The sequence below is a fragment of the Amblyomma americanum genome, chromosome 7, assembly GCF_052857255.1.
Source record: "Amblyomma americanum isolate KBUSLIRL-KWMA chromosome 7, ASM5285725v1, whole genome shotgun sequence".
In the NCBI taxonomy this organism is placed as follows: domain Eukaryota; kingdom Metazoa; phylum Arthropoda; class Arachnida; order Ixodida; family Ixodidae; genus Amblyomma; species Amblyomma americanum.
In genome coordinates, this window is record NC_135503.1 from 28000442 (window position 1) to 28017956 (window position 17515).

The 17515-nt window shown below is 46.2% G+C and overlaps 1 protein-coding gene and 1 long non-coding RNA gene across 3 annotated transcripts; one reads left to right on the top strand and one right to left on the bottom strand.

Moving 5' to 3' along the window:
* Window positions 1–734: 734 nt before the first annotated feature.
* Window positions 735–1908, top strand: LOC144097033 (uncharacterized). 2 transcript variants are annotated; one of them, XM_077629824.1, is made up of 3 exons: window positions 735–891; window positions 963–1133; window positions 1217–1908. In XM_077629824.1, exons 2-3 carry the CDS (start codon window positions 1095–1097, stop codon window positions 1472–1474), a joined length of 297 nt encoding a protein of 98 aa, XP_077485950.1. In that variant the 5' UTR covers window positions 735–891; window positions 963–1094; the 3' UTR covers window positions 1475–1908. The 2 variants fall into 2 exon arrangements, with proteins under 2 accessions (XP_077485950.1, XP_077485949.1); XM_077629823.1 differs by having other exon boundaries at window positions 735–1133.
* Window positions 1909–15944: 14036 nt separating this feature from the next.
* On the bottom strand, window positions 15945–16711 carry LOC144097034 (uncharacterized). Its single transcript, XR_013306893.1, has 2 exons — window positions 16234–16711; window positions 15945–16142 (listed from the first exon to the last, which is right to left on the bottom strand). It is a non-coding gene; the product is annotated as an uncharacterized LOC144097034 (long non-coding RNA).
* Between the last annotated feature and the right edge of the window lie 804 nt (window positions 16712–17515).

Consider the following 17515-nt stretch of genomic DNA (forward strand, 5'->3'; position numbering starts at 1 on the left):
TTCTTGTCTTCAATTCACCGTTGTCACCTTCTCTAAGACCATTGGTAGCGGACCGGATGCTCTTGGCTAACATTTGCAGGTCAACCGGTTAATCCTATTTAGCAGCCATCCTGCCTGGACAAGATTTTCAAGTTCACGATCCCCACCCTAGCACCCTCTCCGCATCACAACCTACTCCCGCACGCCGAGCCTTTCTCCTAGGAGTGAAACCCTTTGCAAAACCCTGCCAATGATGACCGCTTTGCCCAGACGAAGACAAATCCTCTTGTCAAAACGTTGGCAAGCACCCTGAGGCTTTCCCCTCCTTTGTTACCTTTTGCAGCGATAGCTACATTACAGTAGCATTTTGAGCCTTCAGCGTAGCGGCGCCGCCACGCTGTTACGTGGTTGGTCACGTGGTGCGGAGCAGCTACCGGCGGGGCGGGCCGTGGCTGATCACGTGGTTCGTCACGTGGTTGGTCACGTGACCAGCCACATGGTGCGGAGCAGCTGCTGCTGCCGGCGGCGCGGCACAGAAGCGTTTCGGTGCAGGTGGGCTGGAAACGCTGATTGGTCGATGGGATGCGCTTCTCCGTGACGTTTTTCTGCTTCTCCCTCGTTCTCAACCGGACGTGGGTTCGCCGCGCCTCTCTCGGCCTGTCCCTAGAGTGCCTAGGGAATCGCTAGGGCCGGCTGGCCGGCCGCCGGGCGTGCGTGGTCTGCGGGCATTCTCTTCGTGAGTGTAGGCGGCGGCGCGCGCGTTTCGGAAGCTGTCCAGGTATGGCTTTTTTTTTTTTGCGTGGTGCGCTCGTCGGCGCAGCCAGCTGAAATTTCTGTACAGTTCTTGCTTCCACGACATTGCGACGACCCCCAAAAGGCGCTGACCCGCGAGAAATCGCCAGCGACATAAAGGTACGCATTTTATCTCAAATTTCGCTTCATGAAGTGCTGTACCGCTTACCTACATGCCTTGCGCATTCCAGGACCTCGTTTTCCTGCTGCAGGAGCACGTCGTGCTGGTGTTCAAAATTTTGCAACTCCATTACGACGACCCACATAAGGTGCGGTTTGAGGACCGCCGGCGTCGCCATCTGAACCGCCGTCTGACAGCCACGATGAAGCGCTTGTCGGGCGTGCACGTTCTCAATCACGAGGTAAGGGTTGAACAACGTTTTCGCAAGTTTTCTCGTGCAGAACTCGCCAAATTGCGGCGCTTGTAACGTAACTTTTTTTGCAGCATCGTTTCCTGGATGCTTCTGGCGAGCCGATGCTGTCCTTGTTTGCCGCAGACCGGGGCATCGACCAGATGTCAAAGATTATCGTCGCGGCCCTCGTCAAGATCTACGGACCAGGGATAGCGTCGGCTTCAAGGGCAAGACCAGGAGAGGTGTACGTCGTGCACCGGTGTCGTCGGTGCGGAGCCAAAGGGCACAAGACGGACCACTGCTGGGCCTACTGCTCACCGCGCCGCCACGCCGCTGCAGGTCGCGGTTGAAGTGCTCCTGCAAACGGCCCTTTTTAGGGCCACCTCATTGTTTCCTGGCAGATCGCGAGCGTCCCGTTTCGTGCCCGTATTCCCTCTCTGTCGAAATCGACGCCAGACATCAAAATCGCGTGGTGTGAGCTAGTAAATCGCTGGTAGAGACAAAAACTCGTGCTTGTATACAGACTTACCCATCTCCAGTGCGCCTTTGTTTATTTCCGTAGGCACTACTCGCGCTTTGTAGAAATCGACGCCAGCCGCGAAATTTTACATGTTAGACCTCGCTACAGCATTAGCGCAGCGTGCCTTCGTCTCTTTACGTTCTAACTTTTATGCAGCGCACCTTTGTTTGCTCGTTACTTTTGTTCTTTTCAGTCGTTTCCTGAATCCGTCCAAAGAGCCGGGCTAAATGGATGATTATGGAACCACATGGCGATTGCACTGCATACAGCACGACTTTGGTCCCTGTGTTTTTAAATAAAAACATCAGATGTCGAAGGTCATGGTCGTGTCCGAGGATGGCTTCCACAGCTGGGGCCTAACCATAGGGACCGCACACGCTTTGTCGTCGTTGCCAAGTGGAGAGGCCCAAGATGGCTGGCATCCTTAATAAAGATCCCTTCTCGGGGCCGCTTTAGTGTTTCCTGGCAGATCACGCGCTTTCCACCCTGTGCACATGCTCTCATTTCCAATTAAAAAGGTCCTTTAATAACAAGATGTTGCATGGTACTTGAACAATAGCGGCTACAATGACAAAGGTGAAGAAGTGCTGGAGTTACACGGAAATAAAAAAGGTTGGGGGTGCCCACATAACAACCTGAAATGGTTTTGGACAGGACTCCTAGTTAATTGCATTTGGAAGAGAAAGACAAGGTTTAATTTTGCAGTGTAAGCTTGCTTCTCTAGAATGAACAGAGAACGTTGCCTCACACTGCTTGGGCCACCTTCCTTGACCCCATGAAAAAAAAAAAAAAACAGGATGCCTCTGGGAAACTATTTGCGGAATCTCCGCGCCCCCCCCCCCCCATTCAGGAGGGAAGGGTGGGTGGGGGGGGGGGGTGACGGCCTCCTCTTTGTCGGGCTCGGCGCGACGCACGATGGACAAGACGGCGAAAGGAAGGGGGCTGTCAGTGACGCATGTTCCGCGCTCTTCGCTTAGCCAGCGTACAAGTCCCTTCGACAGCCTGAAATGCCTTCGGTGGGCATCGTCACGCATGTCGAAAGGATTGTCATGCACGTGCGACCGCCGATAACATTCCTTGCAAGCTTATTCATTGCCGTGAAAATCACGTCCTCCCCGTATCTCGCCCCAATTTTTTTGAGCCGGTGTGAAATTCAATGGATGTATGGAATGCCCACACCACTTGTCTACGTCCACCGTCCTCTTTTTTACTAGCATGGGCCTCCCTCCTTTGAACAGGATCCTTTCGGAGATCTGAGCCAACTCAGATCAGGATACCCGGCTTCTTTCAGCCTCTCTACCTGCCCCAGGAAGCTAGCCTCCGCTCTGTGTGTACAGGATTTCCCAAGAGCTCTTTTAAGCATGAAGTCGCTATACCCGCCTTGACGAGTGTGGAATGCCCCTAACTGACGTTCAAGAGAGGTTTTTTTTGTCCTATGGTGATATTCGCAACAGACCCTGCTCTCTAGATAATGGATCCGGAGGTATAAAATTTTTTTTATGGCGCAAGGGCATCTATGGCCAAATACGCCTTGACACAAGGTATTTTCTTTTTCTCAAGGTGGGGTCAAAGACCCATTTCCCAAGCATTTCACCCTAAATAAGCCGAGCACCAGACCAGAGAAAAGCTTGTACCCATTGTATCCCCGGCACTGGGGATCGAACCCCGCACCTCCCGCATGCGAGGCGGATGCTCAACCACTTGGCCACCGCTGCGGTCGGTCTAAAAACTGTAGGGTAGCTGAGCTGGGTAGTTCGAAGGTGAATCGCAGGCCACTACCTGTATCTTTGAAGATTTTGACGACGTCCGGAACTGCCCTGGGAGAGTTCGACTTAAGAATGATAAAAAAATCATCGACGTAACGGAACACTTTTAGCGCGAGGTCAGCAAGATTTTGTGCCAGTTCTTGATCCATCCTGCTCAAGTAAATATCGCTCAAAACGGGTGCCACACGGGAGCCGATGCACACACCCGATTTTTGGACGTACACCTTTTCGCCCCGCCCAACAACGGTTGACTCTAGGTAAAATGATAGCAGCTCCAGGAAACTTTCTATGGAAACCCCCGCACCCCGCCACGAACACCAACTCGTCATTGTCTTTTACAATGCAGTCTTTCACTCTCTGCATGAGCTGAGCATGGGGTAGCGAATAAAATAAGTCCTCCACATCGATGCTGAAGGTAGAGTACTTTTTCTTATCCAACCCAGACAGGTACTTAACCACACTTGCGGAATTGTTCACCAAGAAAGGATCCGAAAGCTTGAGTGAGCTCAAATGTCGCTGTAGAAATCCCGACACAACATGCTGCCAAGTGTTGCGCTCGGATATGATTGTCCTGAACGTTCAGGGAATGTAATTTCACACCGGCTCAAAAAAGTTGGGGCGAGATACGGGGCGGACGTGATTTTCATGGCAAAGAATAAGCTTTCAAGGATTTGTAGTGCTGTGCAAAAGAAGCTCGAGCCTGAGAGCAATCGTGCTGGAGCTGAGTGCTCGATAGCGCACAGACAGAAAACCAGGCTCACAGAGTGTAAGACTGGAGTCGTATACGAAGTCCCCCTATCGTGTGGGAAGAAGTACATCGGCCAGACGGGTCGATGTATTAACGAGATGTTAGCAGAACATCGCAGGTCGTTGAAGGGCGCACCTTCCTCTAATCTCGCCCTGCACTGCAAAGAGTGCAAAGATTGCTTCCCACGATTGAACAAGACCAGCGTCTTGTTTAAACACAGGGATCAGGTTTGCAGGGAGTTGGTGGAAGCGTACCAGATCAAGGAATCAGATGACTGTGTAGCATCACCATCTGTAGGCCTCATTGATGGGGAGATACCTTTTTTGCGCAGTTTCTTTAGCGCAAGCAGGCGGTGTGGAGCGCTAGCTTGGCAGGAGTGTGCCTGTGAGTTCGCTGTTTGTTTGTTTTGTATCTTGTCTCTGACGATGCGGAGATTGCTTTCAGGTTGTGATCAGTGGCATCACGTTACATGTGCCAAGATGGTGTGTGATAGGGTTTGCGCTTTCGGGTTTTTAGCATGTTTTTCGCGGGATGAAGATGCATATATAGGCCTATTTTCCTTGAAGAAAAAATCTGTTGATAGTCTGCGCTCGTGTCGTGCTTCTTGTTCTCTGTCTTCGTTTCTTTTCGCAGTTAAACATGATACATACCCAGCTCCAGTGCGCCTTTGTTTGTCTCCGTAGCGACTACTTGCGCTTTGTGGAAATCCACGCCAGCCATGAAAATTTACATATTAGACCTCGCTACAGCATTATCCCAGCGCAGCGCGCCTTCGTTTCTTTGCGTTCTAACTTTTATGCAGCGCACCTTTGTTTGCTCGTTACTTTTGTTCTTTTCAGTCGTTTCCTGAATCCGTCCAAAGAGCCGGGCTAGGTGGATGATTATGGAACCACATGGCGATCGCACTGCATACAGCACGACTTTGGTCCCTGTGTTTTTAAATAAAAACATCAGATGTCGAAGGTCATGGTCGTGTCCGAGGATGGCTTCCACAGCTGGGGCCTAACCATAGGGACCGCACACGCTGTGTCGTCGTTGCCAAGTGGAGAGGCGCAAGATGGCTGTCATCCTTAATAAAGATCCCTTCTCGGGGCCGCTTTAGTGTTTCCTGGCAGATCACGCGCTTTCCACCCTGTGCACATGTTCTCATTTCCAATTAAAAAGGTCCTTCAAACCCTGCAGAAGGCTTGAATTAGCAACTGCTAATAACAAGATGTTGCATGGTACTTGAGAAACAATAGCGGCTACAATGACCAAGGTGAAGAAGGGCTGCGAGTTACACGGAAATAAAAAATGGTTGGGGGTGCCCCCATAACAAGCTGGAATGGTTGGACAGGACTCCTAGTTAATTGCATTTGGAAGAGAAAGACAAGGTTTAATTTTGCAGTGTAAGCTTGCTTCTCTTGACCCCATGAAAAAAAAAAGGATGCCTCTGGGAAACTATTTGCGGAATTTCCGCCCCCCGCCCCCCGATTCAGAAGGGGAAGGGGGGGGGGGGGGGTGACGGCCTTTTCTTTCTCGGGCTCGGCGCGACGCACGATGGACAAGACGGCGAAAGGAAGGGGGCTGTCAGTGACGCATGTTCTGCGCTGTCATTAGGACGAGCTGCCCGCCCGGCCTCTCCGCGGCAGCTCCCCTTTGAACCCCCCGCCTGTTCAATCGGAGGCGGGCGACGGCGGGGTGGTGTTGAAAAGGAGCGCCCTTGGGGTCAAGTGCCCCCCCCCCCCCCATAGAGACAGAGACGGCCGAGCGCTTTGAATCTCGCGTATTGTTCGCGCCCGAACCGAACAAGACGCGGCTGAGACCAATTTGAGTCAAACCAGGTCCAGATGTGGCGGTGGCCAGCCGGTTTACCGGCTTCGGGCTAAGCCGCGCGCGAGCAACGCGCAATTCCCCGGGAAGGTCAAGACAAGCGGTCATGCGGGCACAGCGAAAGCGCCTCGCGACAGACGATCTGGCGACACAGCTAATTGAATACAGCGGGAGCGGCCGATCGTCAGCGAAAATCAGTCAGCGAAGCGTTGGTGCTTTCGTCTCCCGAGAAAGACGAAACCAACCGCACTTGTGTTTGCTTTCCTTCCGAGAGGAGAGCTAACCGAGTGCACATGCGGACACGACGCCGGGTGGTATTTGCTTGCCTTCTCCTGAGGGGCACAGGTAGCACCGAAACGTTGCAATAATGTTACATTTTTGTTGAAGACTATATTAAGACGTTTCTTTAGAGCGTTAAAATAGAGTTTTCTGCATAACACACGTTATATGTTAATTTTTAACGTATTACAATGAAACATGTAACGTTACTGCAACTTGGATAACATTTTTATAACACTATTCTAATGTTCGGTACTACCTGGGGAGAGAGTCCCGCAATGCTGTGGATGTAGGGGGCACGGCATGCAAACCTGGTGGGCCAATGATTCCGAGGGTCCATTCTCGGAATTCAATTGCTCATAGTAGTTTTGATGTTTTTTCATGCTATATATTTTTGAGAGCAGATTTGGAAATTTGCTGAAACTTGAAGGCGTGCCACGCGGCTCATGAACCAATCATGTGGTATATTGTGATTGGGTGATGAAAGGGATGGGCCGGGCCTTTAGGTCTTTAAAACCAGGGCCCGGAGCCATGGAAAAGGGTTCTGGGCTACGGTCTGATGTGATGCATCTTCGGCTATGCCGAGTAGGGGCCTCCCCTAGTGGTAGCCAGTTCCACTTTTCTGCTGTTTAACCTTTCTAACCTTTTTGCCACTTTTAACTTGTCTTTCATGTGTATCAATCTGCTTGCAATGTAAATATTTGTGTAAATACAGTCAAGTTATACTCCCCTGAAATACCTGCATTCTGCAAAGTCGCAATATCGTCTCTGACGGAGCACCTTTGGTGCCAAGAAGCCTTTGGTCATCCAACCAAGTAACCGTCTCGGGCGGTGAGCATTTCTGGTGCGAAGTCAAGGGACTTAGTAAGGTCTGCAAGGAAAGACCTTACGCAACTTTACTGGGGCATAGCCGCCTTTCCGAAATTAACCGTGACAAGTGCCTAGCTGTCTTTGGATTCCAGCGAAGTTGCAGCTGTACCTCCGAATCCTCCTCGCCCGTTCCCACGCGGCTTCGCATGCCATGTCGCCATGTGCGGTAAAAAGAACAGTTTGCAGAGTTTAAATGGTTCAAGTATGAAGCTATGCAATGAAGCCAATTACAGACTTCTGTACAACAGCTAGAGGAATTTCAAGAGCATGCTGTGTGATGCTAGTCAAAACTAATGCAGTCAACTATTATTTCGTATTTTTTTGACCAAACAGACATGAAATGTCTGAAGATGAATGTGTACCAAACACATCGGTGCATCAGTTAATTGTGATGCGTGAAAAAAATTGTACTAACTTATAAATGCCCATATGTCGTCATAATCAGGAATACTGAAGAATTAAGGAAAATAAAAAGTTTTTTTTGTTCACGCTCACACACCTGCTACAAACATCTTTATACGCGTACGTAACAATTTATGACTCTGTAAGAAGCATTTTGGGTAAAAAGTACAGTATGGCAGAAAGGAATCTTTAGGAAATACACTGTGTAGAAATAGCCATACCAATTTCATGTGATCGTTCGATAAATGTAACAAATACCGTGCAAACAAGCTCGCTGCATAGTATAGTTTTTTTGCAAGTTACTGGTTGCAGACCGCTCTGCAGTCACTGGACTGTGATTGTGTAAGTACTGCATGACAGTGCATGGATTGCACAGCAGTTGCTTGTTCATTTCGTTTACCACCATCATTTGTAAGAAGGGGCCATTTCTCATATACATGTGTTTCTCTGCGAGTGTCGTTCTGCGCAGCGAGCGTTCTTTTGTGCCCGCATGTGTGCTTTCGGTGCGGGAGGGCGTCCTTGGCGGCACCCTCCGTTCTGCGAACGGACCGATGGGCGCCCGCTTCGTTAGCTTATTGGTGTGGTCGTTAGGGCCGCGGGAAATGCCGCCGCTGCCAGAAGTACGAACCGGAGAGCCGTGCGGCGTCTCCTTTCAAGTGGACCCATGCACGTGTGCGGGTGAGAGTGTGTGTGTTTGTGTGTGTGTGCGCTTCCGGTGCACTGCAGGTGCGCGGTAACCTGCAGCGCTTGGAGGCGACTCAGTCAAGTGACAGACGACAAGGAACCCGTGAGAGTGTGTGTGCGATGCTATTTTAGCTTGTAAATAAGTTTTCGTAAATATACCCTTTTGTATTTCCTTCACATGAGAGTTTAATCGTTTCATTTCTTCAGCGCGTATTTGTAACATTAATTTAATCTTAAGCCTCATTTCAAACACAATGAAACAGGACGTGTAACTTTTTGACATGTTCCTTTTTGGCAGCCTCTAAAAATATTTCCGCATGAATGGGCTAGCTTAATTGTTTTGCAGCAATATAACCACGGGAATGCTGTAACTTGCAACATTTTCAAATTGTGTGAGCATCACTGCATGTGAGGGGTCACAACCATATCCTAGCTGTTTCTTGAAGGTCCCGTTGCTTTGATGGCAATGCTTGGACAACCATGACCATCTTCCGCATTCATGCGTACAGGGTATGCCCATTACGTGCATGCCTTTCTACCTATTAATGCCTTACAATGCAAACAGACAACAAATAAAAGGAAGAGCACAAGTACAGACAGTGTTTGTAGCCCACACTCTTCTTCTTCACGTCAGTAAATATATATGGCACATACCCACGCGGGGGGATTTGCCAAGGTACAGTGGAGATTGCCAATGAAATATTTGCACGGGGGAAAAAAAAGACGTGAGGCGGCGGCGTAGAAGACTGAATCAGGATAAAAATTGGAAAATTCAATAAAATTTAAGAAATATGAATTACCGAGAATAGAATCAAGCATTTTAGACATGCAACAGAATTTTGTATGCAGCTGACAAGGTGACCGATCAGTCGCACTTATGTAATCATGAAGGTAGCCACAAACACTGCTTAACGGGAATTCCTTGGCGCTCGCACCGAACGAGAGAAGAACTGGAAGAGACAGAGGGAGTCCTAACCTCGAAAGAGGGACCTCCAAATACTGCTTTCCTTGAACTGCGAACCGCCGGCGAGAGAGGAGAAAATGACCTATTGTTTCAACTTGCCCACATGAGACACAAAGGTTTGTCGCAGCGAACCCGCATCGGCGCAAGTATAAATTTAAGTGAGGGATTTTGCATCGCAGAAGCGTCACTGACACCTCGCAACGCCTTGATTTACACCACTGGACATTCCATGGGTAATTTAAGTGGTGAAAATCCACGGTATTGAGCAACGGATCACTCAAGCTGGCTGAAATATGTTGGAACCGCTGGAAACGTGAAGTTTCCAACATAATGAGGTGAAGGACAGGAAAGATTACAGGAGCGCTGAGAGCTGACCTTGCCAATAAATCAGCCACCTCGTTAAAATAAACACCCGAATAGGCAGGTACTCAGACCAAGTGGATCTCACGCACTGTGCACGGAACATAAAACCTAAGCGACCAATTCAATAACGATTTTCCGGAATTTTGGAGACTAGAACTGAAAGGCAGTCTGCAAGAATGAGAACTCAAGCTACATGCCTGGGAATTAAGAGAAGAGCCAAAATAACCAAAAACTCTACGAAGAATATAGGAGTATAATCAGGGATACAAGCAGAATAGCTCCAAGCCAGATCCTGCGAATATATCCCAATTGTAATGTTTAGTAGCTTCTTCTGAATTTAAAAGTAATGCTACTACTTTGAACTTTAAACTTTGGGGGTTCGAATAATAGCTGATAAATCACAGGGGGACAAAAACTGAATAACGGTAACAGAAACTTTGGCTATATTCAAGAAACATTACAAATGTCTTCCTTCGACGACTCTTCTTCCCGCACTGCCCCGTCCACCCGTTTTCTTCAGCAACTCGTTGCAAGGAGATCAGATCAACTTGAAGCGGAGCTAACAAATTCTGCGTGAACCTAACTTGCGGAAGCTGATAGCGTGGCCAATGCCTCCCATGCCTACTACGGATGGAATCAATACAAAGTCGAAGAAAAAGTATACCGCAGCACACATGATTGGAAGTGAAAGACGAATTTTGTTGATGTTGTTAGCCTATCAAAAGATGGCACATACCTACACTGGGCGATCAGCCAAGAATCCGGTGGCTATTCACCTGTACTCAGTTAAAAAAAAGAAAGCCGCGCGGGAACGCAATACTGGTGGATGTGCTGAATTTCAGGAACAAACGTATCGTGCAACAAGTAACAAAAATATTCGTGAATCAGATTTTACATTGCATAATGAACCATGACTGCACCAAAGCAATGAGATATAAGTGAAGCATTTCGTTGCTTTCGTGACAGAAATGAGTTATGAGGTTTGTTGAATCAAAAAAAGTGATTTTTGATGGCAGCCAGCATGAGCCATTTAAAGTTATAGCTCAACATTAGTCACATCTGATATAGATGACACGCATGCTTTGAAAACAAGATAATGTTTTTCTTTTTTTTTATGAGAAATGCACAGGCAGTTTCAAGGCTTGCTTCACAATTTCATTTCTGGCGTATACACAAAGGCATGTCTATAAATTATTCGTGCGTTACACCAGAACCAACACTACTTAAGTTGGTAAATCATGTTCATTACCTGGGTGTCATTAATAGCAAACATATACTAATGCTGCTAATCCTATAGAAGAACAAACAGCGGTTTTATGAAGACGTTAAATAATACGTGATACTGCATGTGTCCATCAGGCAATGAACTGTGCGGCAGTTTCAGTTTCTCTTCTCTTATTTTCAGTTTCGGTTGTCTTACTTTCAGTTTCGCTTCTTCAGAGTTTCAGTCACATGCATGTCTCTTGACACCACGTATACGTGACGCAAGAAAAGTAGAGGGGGGGGGGGGGGGGTTCGGCGGAAACTTGGCGTCATCATGACATCGCTCGCTCCGGTGTGTCGTTCGATCTTGCATCTACAATACAACAACGTGTCGACGAGGTAAACCTATGAGTTGCACGGGATCTTACGCCCCCTCGTACATTCCTAGAAACACCGGGCCAGTCACCAGTACCATGGAACCAGTGGAAGGCACTGTTTTCTACCTACTTTCAGGAGACGTCTGGCCTGAGTTTGCTGCAACCCGGCGCAAAGCCATGCCTTTGCAGTCGCGCGGCGTCGAAGGTCAGCGTCGTTCCGCAATTAACGCCTCCTGCCACGAGCGCAAAATGAAGGAGCAGGGACCTAAATTAATGGCGATTTCCACTGGTCGTGCTGGAGCAGCTTTTCTTGCTCCGCGACGACGAATTCGAGTTCAACTGGTCGACCTGGACCGACCGCGCGAATTCCGCTGGTCGATTGGAGCAACTCCGTTCCAACGGAGCTCACAAGGTTGATACGCCGACCAGTGGCGGATCTGCTCCGAGGCGGTTTGGGGCGCTCTTTTGCGATTCGAGCGCCTCACTTCAGATCCAGCAGTGGAATTCGCCATAAGTGAAGTTACGAAAGGCGAAGATACGTTTCAAACCGCGCTCAGCACTTGCAACCGTCTGTCCTCAGCCACGACGGAACGCTACCGCGGTTCAAGATATGTTTAAAGAACCCTGGCGAGCCTGTCAGCTGCAGGTTTACATTGCTCAGTTACGCGAACCTGCGTAGAACTGCGACTTCGACAATTCCGTGAACACTGTTGTTCGTGATCAGCTCGTTTCTGGCGTTGCGTCGGACAACTTCATAGGATGGAATTGTTGCTCGAAGGTGCAGGGCGAACCGGGAAAAGGCGATTAATCGCTTGTACGAAGAGGCACTTTTTTTTAAAATTCAGTGGTCACTTTGGCGATGTAAAGTGCGCGAGGCGAAAGCCTTTCTGCGCCCACTGTGGCTGCTTCTTTTAATTTTTATTTAATTATTTTTAATTTTTCGCTTCTGAAACTGCATTGTCACATAAGTTAATTTTTCCTTTTTATTTTTGTTTCTTTAAAATTGTTATTTATTTTTATTTTTAACGTTTCGTGTTGAGCTATTAATTTACTTCACAAATTAATGTGTAATTACAAACTAATGCGCAATTTCTAATCACCAATTACTTCTTAATTGCTAAGACTATATGGGTTATATCAATTATTATACCATTGATGACGTCATAGTGTGACAGATTTCGCGGACGGATGGATAACGAGAGCCATTAAAGGCTTTCGCTTTAAATGTTTGCATGAAGTCGCCTATAGGCAGCTATTGGCTCTAGATTGCAGTTATTCGTTTCGGGCCCCTGATTATACACCTATATTCGCTGTTCATTTTCTAGGGGTTCAGTTGGCCCTATAGATAAGGTCTCTTGCATCGTTACTGATGTCATTATACTTGCTGACAGCCTTTCTGTCCTGACTCACTCGAAGGCTCGAAGGACGCTCTTCTGGGCCATTCTCTAAGATTTTTCATTCCACTACATGTTAAAGAAATGCGCTTTCACTGGATACCTGGACACTGCGGCATTGATGCTAACAAGACGGCCGATTTTTTAAACAAAATCTGCGCTTTGTGGGCCTGTGGTACCATTTACTCTAAACACTGTGCATTGACAACAGCTTGCTTCCAATGGTTCCTGCATCTGCATTTTTTCAGTCATGAGCCTCTTCGTGCTGCAGCGGATTTTCAACATTCCCTTGGAGTGTGCGCTTAAGTAGTTCATGGCAATTCGAGGTGTCTATGAAGTGGGATTCCAAATGTCCCCACTTTATAGACAATGATTCCAAATATAAAGTGGGATTCCAAATGGTCCCACTTGTTTTCAAGTGGTGCCACCTCAAAACAAGTGGTTTTAACAAGTGGTCCCAATTGTGGTCTCACTATGCAGGTGTTGTTGAGCCTCTGCGCAGGCTCTTGTGACACTACGTTGCTTTCGCTTGGGACTCTGAGGCAGTTCAAAGCTTTCATGAAGTGAAGTAACTACTTTCAACTTGTGACGTAATGCACTTGTTTGATCCGGCTCTACCAGTGGTCGTGATCACAGATGCTTAATTCAGAGCATGTACTTTCTTTTAACTTCAGATACTACAAAACGTTTGCAAAAACTGCTGGGTCAATAGCCGAAGCTAGTATAGGCCCAATGTACACATTTGTTATTACAGCAACAGAAGATGCCAACATGAAACTTGGTTATAAATGATCAGTGAACAAAGTATTAGCAAGCAACACTCAACAGCACAGGGCCTAAGACTGACCCCTGGAGGCACTCCAGCACACACAGGCTGTCGAGATGATTTTAAGTGTTTTATGTGGAAAAATTGTTTTCTGTTAGTAATGTAGCTTGTAAAGAAATCAAGAGTGGAATCCCTAAAACCATAGTGCTCTAGCTTGTGAATTAAAATGTTATGATTAACAGTATCAAATGCTTTCTTTAAGTCTAGGAACAAGGCTGCAGACATTTCATAATTATGCAAAGATGAACATAACTCTTGAGACAATGCCATTACTGCTGTAGATGTAGACCTGTTATTTCTGAAGCCTTGTTGACAGTGAGATATGATTCTAGTTCTCTCCAAGTAGTAATTTAGTTGCTTTCCGACAAGTTTTTCGAACACAGTGTTAATGATACTCAAAACCGAGATTGGACGGTAACTGCCTGAATCATTACTATCCTTGTTTGTGAACTGGTATAGCTGCAGCGATCCTCAAAATATTTGCATAAATACCTTCGTAAACTGCATGATCCATTATTATTGATAGGAGTGGAGCAAGTTGGTGGATGTTCTCTTTAATGCTCTCAAAGTAATCCCGTCATGTCTGGTTGCCTTGTTTGCAACGAGTTTTCTTGATTGCTGTGATGTCACAATCGGCAACAGCTTGCGGTAAGAAGGTGTCATGAACACAAGGGTCATTAACAGAGCATGGTAGATTAGGGATATGAGCTACAAACTCAGGGCCAATGTTTGTGAAGGAATTATCAAACCTATCAACTGTGTTTTCATCAATGTGTTCAGGAACTACGCGCTGTTTTAACTGTCTACCGATTACGCTATTTCCCACATCCCACATTTTTCAGGAGTTTCCTTCTGCTTTCTGTATTAGCATACAGTTGTATTCTTTCTTTCTCATCTGTATTAATGCCACTCCATAGTTTCTGGAGGATCTGAACTTGTTTGAATAACAAATGTTTTCTTTTTGACGTTTCCACTTACGATACCATTGATCCTTCTCTTGTATAGCCTCAAGTATGTTCTGATTCATCCACAGGCACAAAGAATTGTTCGTACCTACGGGTAGTGCATAATGTGCATTTCGATATGGCAGACTCAAGAGCCTCAGCAAAATTTTCGAATTCAGTGTGAGCATTTGTATGATATATGTTGTTGAAATCTAAATTGTATATTTTCTCCTGCAAGAGTTGATAATTAATTCACGCAATTGGTGCAGAACTCATTCGAGCTGTTTTGTAGCAGAAATGTAATGGAGGCCTGCATACTGCTGCATATTTGCATCTCAACTCTCCCACGCTAAACACTCTGTGTATGGGCATATGAATATTGGCATGGGCGTGTGTATGGGCATATGAATATCAGCATTACTTTTCATGGGGGAGGAAGTTCGAATTGAAGCAGGTCATCAAGCACAGTTTACCCTATACTCATCACATGGAACCAGTCGTTGATCGACACGTAATATAAGATTGTCTGCATGACTAGATTATTCACTGATGATGCTTTGATTTACCTCAGTGTGATTGCTCATATGGACTGCTAATATTAAAGGTCACATCTCGATGAAACAATTTCTTGCTCCTTAATGTCTCTAATGCTGAATTCATCATTCACAGAGTACCCGAATATCCTCCAGATAGTTTCCAGATAACAGCTATTAGCGTGCTTATCACAAGATATAAATATCTTGGTGTTCATCTTAAGTCATACCTGTCATGGAATCAAAAGAATAACTGTGTGTTCTGCTAACACCTTCCTGGGCTTTATTGAACATCTAGAATAAGCTCCTGTAAATGAAAAATGACTTGCATACATTACACTAATCCTAGCCCAAACCTAGAACATGCATCACACATTTTGTATCGTGAACAATGTAACCTAATTAGTGACATTGTTACAAATTATTTAGCGGCCGTAGGCAAATGTCAAGTGATGACCCGTCTATACTAATGTTTGATGCATCATTTCAAAGAAGATGTAAGCAAAAATTTTGTGTCTATACCACTTTAAGCTCAACTGTATACGCATATCAGGAGATGATAATCCAAGCTATTGTTACCAATGTAGTCTATTGTAATGTAAACAGTAAATATTTGTGCAGTGCTAATGCAATAATTATTTAATAAAAAAAGGCTCTGATGACTTGGATGCATTCTTAAAGAGTTTGCCATGCAGCTGTTCTAATGACTGTCACTATGAATTCAGGCTAATCTATCTTACCTATTAACTCAGTGAAATGCTGTGTGGCCCTTTCTGCAGATTCTACAGTACTGCAACAGTATAGCATTTTGAGCAGTGTTATGAACAGTGTTATTGTGGTCCCTTTGTCTATTTTGTGCACTCACTTAACCATATCTCAATTCACACATCTGTTCAGTTGTCACACCTCAGTTTATCTACTTTAATTTATGTGGGTGCTTAAGAAAATATGTAAACAATCTACAATGTATAGATTGTTTTTATTGGAAAAATAATTTACGATTGCTTGTGGTGACAATGCATCTTTAAAAAGTGTTGCAGCTTTGTTTATTTCTGCACTGCACGCCAGACAATGCTGGTAATGAATTCAAATCTCTGGATGCATGTACCTGCAAAGAGATTGGACGACAACGTAGTTGCAGGAACAAAATAAATATAGGTTTATTTCTGTGCTATGACAGGCAGATTGCAATATACTAGAATCTGAAGGAAAGGTAAGGCATAGTATAAGTTGCGATCTTCCAAGTATTTCAATAACTGATGCTAATGACATCTTCAGTACAATCATGAAAGGCCATCAATGTTGTCTTCACGTCTCTTTGGTTGTTTGTCACCTGAAAGACAATCACAACAGCGCAAATTAGAACAGTCGTCGCTTTTAGCTCTGCACACACCGAACTCTTATTTGACAGCGCATAATAGTACCATGTGCCACTTAGCAGAGTTGTTCAGAAAATGTCTGCATCAAGTTGCACCCTAACAGCAACTTTGTGAATTGCCAGCAATGTGTAGCCATGGACCTGAGGAAAAAGGAAGCATGTACAGGTGGGGAATGTGTCAAGGCAGTGAAACCCCTGTTGGTCCGCGGGTGCACGCACCACTCTTACCGAGCACTCTGTACTTATAAGACACACCATGCCAGAAGGTTCCCTCATTTAATCAAACTTATTGTGCCTTTTGCAAGCTGCACACTTCAGGTGCTTGGTAAGAGCCTCCCTATCCGCCACCTGGGAGACGCGCTCTCTAGCAGTCAGGTTCTGCCGAGAGAAAAAAATGGTCTGGCTAAGCCAGATGCAGAGAAACCATTGTGCTGTAGGTTTCGCTTCAGTTGTTTAAGTGTGCAACACACTGAGCTGAAAGGAAAATATACTTACCTGCAGCATATATGGCCAGTATGGAGGTGCCTCTCGCACTCTAACGCACACACCATCCTACTGGTACCACAAAGCTGCTGCTGAAAGGAAAATATACTTACCTGCAGCATATATGGCCAGTATGGAGGTGCCTCTCGCGCTCTAACGCACACACCATCCATCTGGTTCGAGACAGCTGCACACCTCATAGGCGAGGTCTATAAGTACACAGATGAACTTGTAGACGGGTTGTAAACCAGAAGAGAGGGCCATAGAGTCGATCTCATCTTTCATATGTAGTTGTGTCCTGGAGATGTTATTATAACAGTTGCCTCATCATTGCTGTTAAGGATTTGCTTTTTTATGTTCTCCTTCTGAAGCTCAGTTGGCTTTGAAAAACTTGTACCTGAGCTGGACAGCCTCTGCTTCTTAGTGGAATGAAACCTGACTTGGTGTTCGATTTTCTTGTTTGCAGGCTCCCTTGATGTGTGGGGCATTTCTTGCTTCTTAGTGCCTTCATAAATCTTCAGTACAGGGTCCAAAAGCTTGCTGGCCTTGTTGTGCACTTCTTGAGGAATTTCTTGCTCTGCGACATACTCTTTGAGCAATTCCATCTTGGCCAAGACCAAGTCAGATTTTGTCATGCTTGTAGAGGCTTCTGCTGTTTGAACACTTTCCAAAATGTGGAAAGCCTCGCTTGCCTTTGAATTGGATGACACTGCTTCAGTAGCTTTCAGGATCTTCTGATCTCTTCCTTCAGGTGCGCCAGCGATGACCACACAGTGAATGTGTTTGCAGATCGTCAAGCTCATTCGGTGCTCCTCACAATCACATGAATAGCTATGCACACACAC

Bases quoted from the DNA above. Each gene is read 5' to 3' on its own strand.
- LOC144097033 (XM_077629823.1), top strand. From the start codon at position 945: ATGCCTTGCGCATTCCAGGACCTCGTTTTCCTGCTGCAGGAGCACGTC. The intron at 1,134-1,216 runs GTAAGGGTTGAA...CTTTTTTTGCAG, and splicing joins TGCACGTTCTCAATCACGAG to CATCGTTTCCTGGATGCTTC.